The sequence below is a fragment of the Lontra canadensis genome, unplaced genomic scaffold (assembly GCF_010015895.1).
Source record: "Lontra canadensis isolate GAN:19392208 unplaced genomic scaffold, GSC_riverotter_1.0 scaffold49, whole genome shotgun sequence".
In the NCBI taxonomy this organism is placed as follows: domain Eukaryota; kingdom Metazoa; phylum Chordata; class Mammalia; order Carnivora; family Mustelidae; genus Lontra; species Lontra canadensis.
The window spans coordinates 2,954,235-2,967,364 of record NW_022631043.1 but is presented as its reverse complement, the minus strand read 5'-3'; the positions used below and the strand labels follow the sequence as shown (position 1 = coordinate 2,967,364).

The 13,130-nt window shown below is 55.7% G+C and overlaps 1 protein-coding gene across 1 annotated transcript in view; it reads right to left on the bottom strand.

Annotated features, from left to right (window-relative positions):
* Positions 1-13,130, bottom strand: part of COL22A1 (collagen type XXII alpha 1 chain) — a 240,256-nt gene that overhangs the window by 102,142 nt on the left and 124,984 nt on the right. The window contains exons 23-26 of the mRNA XM_032873482.1: positions 9,556-9,609; positions 2,755-2,808; positions 2,045-2,098; positions 862-915 (exon numbers count right to left, since the gene is read on the bottom strand). Coding sequence (XP_032729373.1) covers positions 862-915; positions 2,045-2,098; positions 2,755-2,808; positions 9,556-9,609 — 216 coding nt within the window. The remainder of the gene's footprint in view (positions 1-861; positions 916-2,044; positions 2,099-2,754; positions 2,809-9,555; positions 9,610-13,130) is intronic.

Sequence of the window (13,130 nt, the reverse complement as noted above, 5' to 3'; positions counted from 1 at the left end):
TCTGCGGTGCTGGCCCCTGCCCTCCGCCCCACCACGGTGACCAAAACAGCGGCTTGTACCACCTCTTAGATTCCCTGTTCCACGCCTCTGTTGTTTTATTTCACAAAAACATCACTGAGTAGAGACAGGGCTCTTCTCTCTCTCACTGAGAGACTTGGGGTGCAGGAGAAGTCACCTGAGCGATTTGGGGAACGCAAAATACTGGGTTCACACCTTCCTTTGTCATGAAAGACAAGGAAGAAAGACAACTATTCTCCTAAACACCCATAAAATGAAGTTAAATCCATACTTATTCGGTCATCGGTCATGAAAAAGTTGACTTTCCAAGTTACTTATTAAAGGGGTGATGGATGTTCTCATAAGATTGAAAAGCTGCCTGTCACGGACTGTCGCCTCGCACAGCGAGCGTACGCGTGTTTTGTAGGAAAGAATCAAGCTCGCTGGTGGAGATATTTATTATGTGGTCTTGTGGCTGTTCATCAACCATGTGTGAACTGGGAATTTGCTTCCCGATTTTATGATACTTAAACCCAGACTATTTTCTTAACGAGCCTCCTATAAGGAGCCCCACCAGAGTATTTTTAAAATTAAAGTCTCTTACGTTATGTGCATCCAAAAGTTGTTCCTCCCTGCAAATACGTACGTATTTCTAACAGGTTCATTTTAAAGCCTGAGAATTCCAAATCCTTCCCCAGTTACCGAAACAGAACTAAAGGCGGGGCGGGGCCCACCTCTGACCTGGTGAATCCCAACATCCCCAAGTCCCAGGCAGTCAGTGGATTTTAGCGATTGCCAACAACCCAACATCTCTTTTCTCTGCTGTTTGGGTCCCAAACTCCCGTCACCCCCATGAATACCAACCTTGGGTCCCGGCAGGCCTGGTGCCCCGTGCTGCCCGTCCTTTCCAGGTGGGCCCTGGCACGGGGAGGAGAAGAGAGCAAAACGAGAGGCACGTTTAGGGCGCACTGCACTGAGTGGCTTCTAGCCAGGAGCTGGGACACCCCTGCCTTGTGGGGGTGCCCTCTCCCAGTCCCACTGCCGTGTGTGCCCACGAGTGCTCACTGAGGACGCCACGGGTAACAGCGAGTGCTCGCTGGGGACTCTGTAATTGAGCAGGTGCTCATCTCCCCGAGAGCGCGCATCATGCCCCCACAGGGACATCCATATCCGTTGGTGTTCAGCAGAGCTGAGAATGCCGCCACTCTAGCAATCAGCCCCTGCCCCCCAGGGGCCTGGTTTTGGTCACCCGGGGGTCTGCCAAAGGTCCCGGGACAAGGGGGCACCACGGTTGGGCCTACACAGTCTATTACCTCTTTCAACTTCTCTCCACTGTCCAGACCCCCTCCAGGGCTGCGGGCTCCACTGGCTTCCCCACCCACTGCTCCCCGGGAAAGAAAGCTGGCCTTAAGGAAATCCCTTCCAGTGAAGTGAGGCCTCCCTGTGTGTCATCCACAGCTCTATGAGGATGACAGTGGTCCTGTGGTGTCACAGGTCACCCCCACCACTGGGCCCTGCAGAGCACAGGGCCCGAGCTAGGAGACACACCGGGCTTCAACAGCACACCCAGTACTCACGTGGAAACAGGAGGACTCCTGAGCCCCAGACTCAGGACTTAAAAGCCAGGAGAAGACCCCCCAGCTCCCCAGGATCTTCTGAGTTGGGGCGTGAGGAAGTGCGATGAGGACAAGAAGAGGGAGAGTCCTGCCACCTGTTACTTCTGTTGTCTTCTGCATGTGTCCCATAGGGACAAGAAGCCACACTTTAAATGGCAAGGGCTTCTGAATTTGCCTCTGGGTAAGGAGACTGAAGGTGGTGGCCTGGGGAGAAGGTGCCCCAATTTGCACCCTGGCTGGGGCCCTGTCGGGGAGCCATCCCTGGAGCATGAGTTCATGGAAGGCACCACAGGAGGAAGGAGTCAGGCTGAGCACCAGGGCCTCGGTCCCCACTGCCAGGGGAGTGGCCAGCTAGAAGGGCCTGGTCACCTCCAAGGTGGACCGATGCAGGACAGGGAAGAGTGGGGGTGGGGATGCTCTGGGGCACTCACCGTTGGCCCGGGGTGCCCAGGTTTTCCCGGGAAGCCGATCTCTCCAGGCAAACCCTGAGAAGGGAACCACATGGAAATGGTCAGCCTGGCCTCTTTGGAGCATCGGAACCTTTCTCCCAACGCCTTGCCTGGTACCGTCCCAGGCGTCTGGTTTTGATGAGGACACCAGGGGCAGATAAACCTCGGAGCTTCTGACTGTCCTTAGTGCGGGCCACGGCGAAGCACAGAGTTGTCCCTCCATGTCTGGTCTGCGGTCGGGGCCACCACATCGGCTCCCACCTGGTAGGACAGGCGAATGGCCTGGCTTCCCTCTGCCGGGTGCTGGGTCTGCCCCACCCCTCTCTGCCCACAGGGGACCTTTCCAGCTGCACAGAAGTGTGTGTGGGGAGGAGGTGACCGATGTCTACCGTCAGCTCCAAACCACAAACTAGGAATGGGCATCGCTAGACTAACACCCCTCTTTCAGAGTGTCTGTCTCTAGCAGCAGCCCACTAGCATGCTGCATGGACTCGAGGGGTATTTCACGTCACCTCTCAGGGCCTAGACGCGCCAGAGGCTGGGGAGTGGCCACTGGAGGAGTCTTCCTTGTTTATGCCTTTGCTCTCCTCTCGGGTGAAGGACAGAAGGCCACACACCAGGTGTTCCTGTTCCTGCGGGCCATGAAGCCCTCCCCCAGTTACCCTACAGAAGAAAACCAAAGCCATGCCTACCGGGGGACCTCCAGGTCCCGGAGGTCCTGGGACGCCAGGCGGTCCTGGAGGGCCCTGTAAAAAAGAACAGGTGTGGGTTACAACCACGCATGGAGCAGCTTCCTGATGACAATATGAGGAGGGGGAACATGGGGACCAGGTGGGGCCTCATCTTCATAATGCTTTCTTTTTTTTTTTTTAAAGATTTTATTTATTTATTTGACAGACAGAGATCACAAGCAGGCAGAGCGGCAGGCAGAGAGAGAGGGGGAAGGAGGCCCCCCGCTGAGCAGAGTGTCCGATGCGGGGCTCGATCCCAGGACCCTGGGATCATGACCTGAGCCGAAGGCAGAGCCTTTAACCCACTGAGCCACCCAGGCACCCCCATAATGCTTTATTTTCAAACAAAAAGGAACAAGTGCAAAAGGAAAAAATTCTGAAATAGAATTAGCAAAATGTTGACACCTGTCATACTTGGGTGATGGGTATAAAACTGTTATGTTGTTTACTCTTTCTGTTTAAAACACTTGAGCATTTAAAATAAACACACGTGTGCCTGCATGTTTACACACGCACACGCGCGCACGCACACACACTCACACACAGTGGATTCAGCCAGTAACAGAGATCTTGCAGGACAGCGGTTTCCAAGCTTTAGTCAGCATGCAGTCCCGGGACGGTGAATGACATGGGTCTCCTGCCCCAGACCCCTGATTCTGTGGGTCTGAGGTGGGGCCACGAGCTGGGCCTCATCAAAGTCTTCCAGATGGTTCTATGCGGACCAGTCTTGACACCCCCCATACAGCTTCAATCATTCATCCCCTCCCTGGACGCTCGGGGCACTTTCTGTGGTCAGAGACGGACGCAGTTCTGGCCCCACAAGCAAAGCAGAACCGCAAGCTCTGGCTTTGTCCGCTCAGGGTCTCTCTGGGTGTGCGTTCCCTCCTTGCCCCCTTCTCCGTGCCTCCACCTCCGACATGGGCTCCGGGTCCACTGGTCTCCAGTAATAGCTCCCTCTGCCATGCTCAAGGCTGCGGTCATCATGTCATATGACTCACATGCCCTCTGAGCTGGAGGCCCCTCTTGTTCCCTCTGCATCTGTCACAGACATGAACCCAGGGCATGGTATACAGCAGGTGCTCATAATGTTTGAAGACTTGAACGGAATTTAAGGGCCACTGAGAGCTGTGCGTCCAGGGAGAACGACGGCATGTCGCCACTAGAGGGCGATAAATACTAACAAGTGGCAAAGGCAGCTGCTCCCGGGGCCATTGCCTTGTCTCCCGCTGGGGCACGCGTGAGTCTACAATGGGCACAGACATGGAGTTTCTGGTGGCATCTGCACCTCGGGGTTCCCTGTAGCTGCTCAGTCCTGCCGCATCTCTGGATGCACCTACTCTTGTTGAGAGATGTGCGCTTGAAGGGGGCCCAACAGAATGGGACGGTGGCCTGGCCAGGGTCCTCCCTGCAGCACGTGGGTCCTGGAAGCGCACAGAGAAGCCCCGTGCCCTCACCCCTACTGCCATGCAGACCTACCACCTGGCTGCACAGCTCAGCGCTGCTCATCCCTTGGCCAAGCAACGGCCCTGCCGGTGACACTCCCAGGACCCCCTCCAGAAGGCACATGCCGGGTGACCTCATACTTCAAGAGGACCCCTGTGGTCTCATGCCCCCTCCATACCACACAGCTTCTCCGAGCCCCTTGTCCGCTAGCAATCCGGACGCATCAGCCGTCCTCCCTTCTTACACTTCCAGGACCAGTGATTGGCCCCTGGAGTGTTTCATGCACTTTCAAACGAAATACTCCGGGAAGCTCACTGCTCCAACTCTGCTTCCCCTTCCTCCTTTGCTCCTTGCAAACCCTCCTGCAGGATGCTGGGACCTCACAGCCTGCTAGAGTAAGCGGATCCCTAGTGACCATCTACTGAAAATTAAACTCCCTCGTCTGACAATGATGGATACTGAGACCCAGAGAGGGTAAGTGCCCCACCTGAGGCCACAGAGCCATCATCTCGAGAATCCGTGACAGGCTGGCTGCTGCAGAGTCACCCGGAAAACTTGTCCTAAGGACCATCTCCGGGCCCCTTGTTTGGACTCTGAGGCAGGTCCTGGACAAGCCCAAGGGGTCAGGGACTTTGGAAAAACTCTCCCAGGGATTCTGAAGCACTGTCTGGTCTGCGAATCACTCACCTAAACTAACTCCAGGTGCACCCTAGCCGTGAGAATTCTAGAAGCACAATGAGAGAAGCAGGCACCTGTGCAAGGAGGAAGTGGGAGAAGGGTGGGGGTAGGGGGAGCGGCCGCCCCCACTTGGTGCTGCCTCTGCCCTGCCCTTCACATGCTGTGTTTCATTTCTGTCTGCGAGGCAGCTGGATTCCATCCCATTTTATACGGGAAGGACTGGAACCTGGGAAGGAAACGGAAATGCAACAAAGCAGGTGTTCAGATGCAAGGACCTGGTCCCTTCGTCCTCCATCCCCTGGACTCACCCCTGCAGAGCGTCTGCATAGCTTGGGAATGTGTCTGAGCCCTCGCGATCCAGTGCCCCTGGGGACAGTGTGCTCTACTAAAAGACTATGTGTGTATTAAGCGACACCAGAACTGTCGACATGAGCTCAGCCATGTCTGATCCTCCTCCTTTGTAAGGACCCACAGCACCTGGCTCATGGCTACACACACAGTAGGGGCTTAATAATGGCCTACTCGTCTGATGCCGTGAACTCGGGAAAAAGCAAAAGCCCACACGGTCATTAAACTCAGTAACTGCGGTGGCCGTTGACAGAGAGAAGCTGAAGCTAGAAACAGTGCAGACAATGGACAGAGGGTCTGGGCAATGGTTTCCAGGTGGGGGCCACAGGAAGGGCGCAGGCCATTTGCCCCCAGCCTCCTCTCACGGACAAGGAGCATCTTGTTAAGTCCAGAGGGGAATGCATGGTGGGGAAGGAGCCAACAGTCAGGACCCAGTGTCAACCCACCAGCCGCTGGCACCCAGGGAGAACAGACCCCGTCCTCGGTTGGCCCTTAGGCATGTGGGCACAGAAAGGAGCGTGAGGAGAAGCAAGCTAGCGTGAGTGAACCTGGAGGGGAGTCACGAAGGAGTCACGAAGGGCCACCTCGAGACCACTCCCTACTCGGCCTTCTTCGGGAAACCCAGGCCGGAGTTCATGCGTCCTTGACCCTCACAGCGTTTCCGACCAAGGGCAGAATTTCCTGGCTACTCTTCTGGTGTTTGAATTAAAGATCATCAGTCAGGTTACTTGAAACTAAACTATTTGACTATTAATACCTTTGTTGGGGGGCGCCTGGGTGGCTCAGTTGTTAAGCATCTGCCTTCAGCTTGGGTCATGATCCCGGGGTCCTGGGATTGAACCCCACATCGGGCTCCCTGCTTGGCAGGAAGTCTGCTTCTCCCTTTCCCACTCCCCCTGCTTGTGTCCCCTCTCTCGCTGTGTCTCTCTCTGTCAAATAAATAAAGTCTTTTATAAAGATCTTTTATTAAAAAAATATCTTTGTTGGTAGCAGAAATGATGGTATGAAGAGATTAAAAATTAGGGCTTGGGTTTTGGGGGCCCTGGGCCCCATGCTAGGTTACCTCACACTCCCTCTACAGAGGTTGGCAACGTTCTCCCCCGTGCCTCAGTCTCACAGCTGGAAGAGAAAGGCTGGAGGCCCTGTTCCCAGCACAGCGTGGATTCGCGAGGGCGCGTGTGTAAGCCCAGCACGTGAGAGGTTGCACACTTGGTCCTCCACTCCTTTCTCCTGTTCCCATGAATAAAAATACGCACCCAGCACATCTCATCATTACCAAGAGTGACGTGAGCCAACAGGTCCGATTGCCAACAACACAATAACGACGTTCTGACTGTTACCAACAAAAACAACAAAGTCGTAACTACTGACAAAAACGAACCACTCAGTCTAATTCGTATTAATGATATAGCGTTTGATCCTTCTAATACGATGGTGGCAAAGCCGCTCTTTAATGTGCTTCCTAATGACAACAATGGCACATAAACCACCGATTACCCGGATTATCATTAATAAAGGAACGGCAAATAGTTATTCCCACGAACCACCTAGATCCGACTGGCAGAGATTCATGACGGTGGAAGGGATTTGAAGATGCGTGGAAATTACTTGCACCAATTAGCACGGCCCTCACACAGCTTATGTGGTTTGGAAACGTTGCTTATTTTGGGGGTGGGGGTTGTTCATACTTTGTGTCCCCTCCCCCTCAGGATGGGGCTCCCGGGGGCAAAGCCGTAATGAGTACCTACCTCGGCACATTTCTGTGCAGAGTCCTGGGCCCACAGGCCCACAGGCCCACCCGGCCATCCATTTCTGGTGCCAGCCCTTTCCCTGGCTACCAATCCGGAGGACGTCTGTCCATCCTGACAACCACACCGAGCAGCACGGCCTTTGCAAACGCTGACCAGATGAGATGCGGATTTCCATTTTCCCTGAAAGTCTCCCAGGATAGGAGAGCCTCCACCTACATCATCACAGATGTGTGTATTTATTCTAAAACATGCCAGCTGGTGAAGTTTTTTCATCTTGGAAAAGAGGCACCCAGAGCATCTTCCAGGATGTCCGCCGTCCTGGGGCGTAGGGCACTCTGCACTAAATTAAAACCTTAATTCCTTAGGTTTTAAATTGGATCCGCCCTCTTTTCTCCCAGGTGTTACAAAGAATGGTCGCAACGATGTATGAGCACTAAGGAGAGTGTCTGACAACGGCAGAAACGAGGCACACTTTATCCCCCTTCCATCTTCTCATCAGAGCAGAAAACCCTACAGAGCAGAAGCAACCTGGGTTTTCTAGATCAGCATCAGTAGCAGTCACATCTGGGCCCCGAGAGAGGCTGACTGGACCCCCCCCTCGCCCAGAATCCAGCTCCCTGGAGTGTCTTCCCGACATGCTAGTCTCCCTGCCCCACTCACACACGGCTCCTCTGGGCACGCACGGTGTCACCCAGATGTCACACCCCACGCCGATGCACAGAGCCGCGTCGGGCACACGGCGGGACCTCGATAAATCCCTGTGGAGCAGATGACCCGAGGCATTACTGAACAAGGGGAACTGCGGCAAAGACTGGGAAAGGTGAGCGTGCAGCTTGTCGGGAGGAGGGGATCAGCCGAGACAGCCAGATGTCCGAGGCCACAGACTCTTAGGTTGGGCTTGGTTGGGGGAACACGGTGTGGGGTCCCTCGGGGAGCGATCCCACCAAGACGCTGGGCCATCCCTACTGTAAGCTCTACGTCGTCCAGCTCTGAACGTGGAGATCCCCAAATATATCAGAGTCCCTATTTCGGGAGATTCTGATCATATTTCTACGGGTGACATCCAGCCCAACACCCAGCATTCAGTCAACATTCAACAAAGGAAAGTGATTTCAAAGTGAAAGTGAAAGAAAAATGTATTTTCCAAGGTAGCAAGAAAAAAAAAAGTTGTAGGCAGGGGACAAATTGTAGCTGAAAGTAATCTGATGGCGCTGCACGTGTGGCAAAGTTTTGAAACGCAGCAGCTTTGCTCGCTGGGAACCAAGGCCATGAAACAGAGGCAAAAGCCTTCTATGTTTCACTATTAACATCCAAATGCCACAGTGAACGTGGGATCTTTAGAAGACCATGAATTATGATTGATTTTATATCCCCTTATTGCATGTCATATCCGGACCAAACGGGAGGTGCCAAAATGAAGCTGGAGATCGCCAGCAAGGCACCATCAGTCACCAGGACCCTTCACGCGTCAGCAAGCAGTAAAAGCTGGTTTCAGAAGCACAGGGAGCCCCATCTCCGGGGTGGGTCCCCCCCACTTGATACACGGAGAGGCAGGTATCCAGGAACAAGTGGGTTTGCAGCAGCTCAGAGGAGGAGCCAAAGAGACTGGCCCGTTAACGTCTCTGTTGGCCACCACTGCTGACAGGAGAACAGGACACAGGTCCCATCTGCTACTCCCCAGGCCTCGGGGACCTCATCACCTGGGCCCCATCCCTGCTCTTCTCCCCAACTACAGTACTGCTCTCCCTTTGATTTTTATTGGTATTTCTTGCAAGGGGCATAACTCAAGTTCAGAAGGTCAAATAACTTGCCCCCAAATGTCCTAGCCACCAATGGTAAGGAAGGAGGTGGTGAGGGGAGCAAGGAGGAGGAGGACATCCAGGGAGCAAGACAGCACAGAGCAGAGTGTGAAGGGGCCCTGGTCCCAGCATTTGACAGATGGGTAAATGGAGGCCCCGAGAGGGGAGGGAGTTGGTCAACGTCACAGTGTGGAAGTCAGACACCAGAACGTGGATGTGCTGTCTCCTAGAATAGGGAGACCTTTGGCTTGATCGGGTCCCTTGGCCAAGCCCCTTCCAAACCTGAAGCCACAGTGCTTAGTACAGGAAGCTCCAGCCACACAGGGGCCTGTCCCCACCCGCGCAGGCTGTGTCCCAGACCAGCTGTCCCTGCAGAGCTGAGCCCCTGCCGGGAAGGCCCCTCTTCCCACCATTTCCAGCCGCACGTTGTTCACCGCTGGACTCCTAGTCCTGGGCACCACTCCCATGCCTCACCGCTTCCCTTTCTCAGCACACTGTGTTGAGATGGTGTCACAACCGTCTGACCTCCTGCAGACCGAAGTCCACGTGGTGGCCTTTCTTCTAGCATAGGAGCAGGAGGCCAAGGGAGCCAGGGCAGATGGGAGGATGCGAGACCCTCTGAACATTCTTTCTGATGAGCTGACCACGCAAGACCGGTCACCAACCAGAGAACGGCCACCTGATGGCTCCTTCCATCGAGGAAGCAGAGCCGCTAGGGAAAGGCGTGCGGAGATGGTAGTTACCTGTGGTCCCAGCAGTCCGGGGGTTCCCGGCGGGCCCACTTCACCTTTCTTCCCCTGCGTACGAAAGAAGAAGCCAAAATTAGCAGCAGGCAGGTAGCACCAGAACCCGTGTGATACCGTGTTGGTGGGAATGTCCATCTTGAGTTCTCAAGCTCGCTGGTGCACAGGGACTCACCGCCTCCCTCACTGGCTGGGATGACCTTCAAAGAAGAGGCATGGGATCGGGGCTGGAGACTCGGGCTTTGGGGTCAGGGAGGTTAAGCTTTGGGTCTCAGCTGTGACAGGTGGATTTGCTGACACGGGGCCCAAACTTTGAAAGGTACAGAAAGGGATATTGAGACGTAGCTCCTCATCTCACCATCAGCCACTGAGCTGCCTTTCCCTGAAAGAACTGGCCCTACCCAGTGTTGGCTCCTCTTTCCAGAGGCAAGATGTACGGAGGCCAGCAACAGACACACGCGCACACGCACACACGTGCCCTCGGTCCTCCCTTTCTTTTTCTTCACAAACCACAGCACGTCCCTCACTCTGCAGAGAGCTTCGCTGGTTTCCACTCAACAGCCGAGCTCGGGGGCATCCGGCACGAGCGCGTGGACCGCCCACCTGTTCTCTCCGCTACACAGTGTTGCCCGTGAGGTGACACGGGGTGCACGGATGTGCGGGTCCTCGCGGCCACTTCCGGTCTGCCGCCGTTAGCCTCGGAGCTGCCGCCACGACCCCGGTGGGTCACCGTGTGGACTCACCGGCCTCACTACACCTCAGAGCCTGTCTCTCCGGACAGGGATGAGGGGTGTGATGGTTAGTTGGATGCGTACGGCACACGGCATCCGTCACGTATGGCGGAATAGGAACGATGCAACGATGACCTTTAGTTTCTCACAGTTTCCCTCATGAAACGAGACACCCACGTAAGTCCTCTCCCTTGCCTCGGTCTGTGTCCAGCCCAGCCTGGGGGATGTGCCGCGGATCCTCCCCACCCCATCCTCCTGTCCACGTTCCATGAGCACTTATTGCGTGCAGAGCCTGGGACCCAGCGTCTGGGACCTCTCCATCCCCCACCTCCCCAAAACGGCCCCATCCCCACAGCAGTGGGGTGACGCAGAGCTGCCAAGCAATCCGCCTCTGGGTCCCGCAACGCCCGCAAAACAAGGGGCCCCTCACAGGACGCCACAGCAGGGTCTCATCGGCGCAGCCCTCTTCCAGGCCCAAGGGTTTACAGTGGCACAGAAGCCTGGGTAAGCCTCAGGGAATGTTCTCTAAGGACCTTAGGTCCTAAAACTCCTCCCAAGTTCCATGTAGCGTGCCAGGGTCAAGGCCCGAGATACGGCTCTGCGGCTTTCTCCTGCTTCCTCACAGGCACACTGTCCCTGGCTCCGTGCCAGCCCCGGGAGCCCCCGGAGGGCTCTGCCATGGCCTCTACCGTAGGGGTTCATGGTTTCCCAGGAAGGAGGGCCTGAGCCCCTGGTGCTACAACAGTCCCTACCAGCATGCAGGGAAAGGTGTGCACATGGCACCTGGAACTCTGAGGTCTGTTACAAGGTGTTGGGAGGACTTCCGAAGGAGGTGCTGAGGTAGCGCTGGAAGAAGGAAAAAGAGCGTTCCAGTGGGACACACGCTCAGTGCAGGGGGCAGAGCTGGCCAGCGGCAGCAGGGACAAAGGGTGCAGGGCTGGGGCAGAGGCTCTCCCCGATCAGGCTGGAGGGCTACGGGGCTGGGGCGTGGCAGGGGGCCAGGGTGGGTGGCAGGACTCTGAGCCAAGGGGAGGCCCCCAGGCCGCCACAGATGTTGACGAACCACATAAAATGGTCCGGTTTGTGCTGGTCCTGGAAGCGGCAAGAAGGATGGTGTGGGCGGCCAGTCAGAGCTCACCATGCCCTCTCCACCACTGGGCCTGCCACCACCACCGCTCCTGCACCCCTGCAGGGACCTCCGATCTAACACCCTCCTTCCTGATTGGCCCGGATGCCTCCCCTTTACCTGCTGAGTTGCCAGAGTCCTAGTCTTAACACAGACATCAGCCTGTCTCCTCTGCTCAAATCACTGCACTACTGTCCAACTTGGGGCGAAGTGAAATGGTCTCCCCTGCCCTCCACGACTGCGTTCCCGCTACCTGCCCTTCCCGTTTCCTCGTAGCCTTCCCCTTACTCCAGCCACGAGGGCGTCCCTCCTCCAGGATGAATGCACCAAACACGATCCCACCTCAGGGCCAGGTCTTTCCACGCATTCTTGCGTTGCCCGGCAAGCGGGCTCCCCAGGCATCCACAGTCTCTGTCCAAAGGCCCTCTGTCCCCGTGTCTTCTCATGTCTTCTCTGACTGACCCAACCAAGACCACTCTCCCGCAGCCAAGCTCTGCCCCAGCCCTGTTGTCCTTCCCTTCGTTTGCGTCACTACCAGATACACCTTCGATGTCCCTACATATCTGGTCACTGCCGGCCTGCCCGCTCTGGCTGCGAGCCTTCTGGAAACAGGGTCTGGCTCTGTTTTTGTTCCATGCTCTCCCCGTGGGCCCAGAACAATGTCTGTACATGGTGGCAACTTGAGACACCTTTGTGGGCTGGGTAATTAAGTTGTTGCTTCCAGATGAGGGATGTGGTCTTGAGTCTAGCAGACAGCGGGGGAAACAGCCCTGGGGTAGGGAGAGGCCGCTCGAGAACAGGAAGGCACAACCTGGCGATCTGGGGACTTGCAGAGACAGTGGCCTAACCCGATTCAGGACGCCCAATGAGGAGCCCCTGAGCCGTGGAACACAGAGGCCTGGACGTGCAGTGAGGCCGAGGTCAGAATGTATTTCTTGACACTTGTCAGGTCGAATTCAAAATGTGGTCACAGACACCTTCAGAAATGAGCCAGGCCTGGAGGCATTTGTCTCTGCCTCCATCCACTCCCGCTCTGATGAATGCAAACATCGGGGCGGCGATTGCAGGAGAGCTAAGAGCTGCCATCTCCCCTTCCTCAGGGAATGGAAACCAGACATCTTCAATTTTGTATCTAGACAGGCACCCCTCCACTTGCTGCCAGGTTATTCCACCGAGAGCCACGCGTTATTTACAAGATGAATAAACCATCTTCCCTCAAGGTTGGGGGAATGGCCTGGTGAGGAGTCATCGGAATTCAGAACCTGGGCCAGCCAAGTCACTCTGTGCAGCGGGAGAAATGTAGAAATGGATCGCTGGCTGGTTGGTACGAAAGGACCAGAGGGAAGCAGAAACGATGTGAAGGTCTGGGTTGTGGGGGCACAGAATTACTAACCAAAGGGATGATGTGATTGGGGTGCACACCGGTGTCCCTCCTCAGGTGACCCACCACCTTCAGAAGGGGTACGAGGTCTCAGCAGCCCTGTTCCCTCAAGTTTGGGGAGCTTGTGTAATGAAGCTGCTGACATTCAGGGGGTGAGCCCTTGAGATGGTGAGGAAATCTGCAGGAGGTGTGGACGCAGGAGTTGCTCCTACACCAGGGAAGGAAAAAGATGGGATCTGGAAAAGGAGAATTATGGGCAGGTAGGAGGGGTCCGGTGAGGAAGAGAGAGAGAAGCAGGGGCATCTGGAGAAGCCAGCATCCAAGCGTCAGGGCTTCA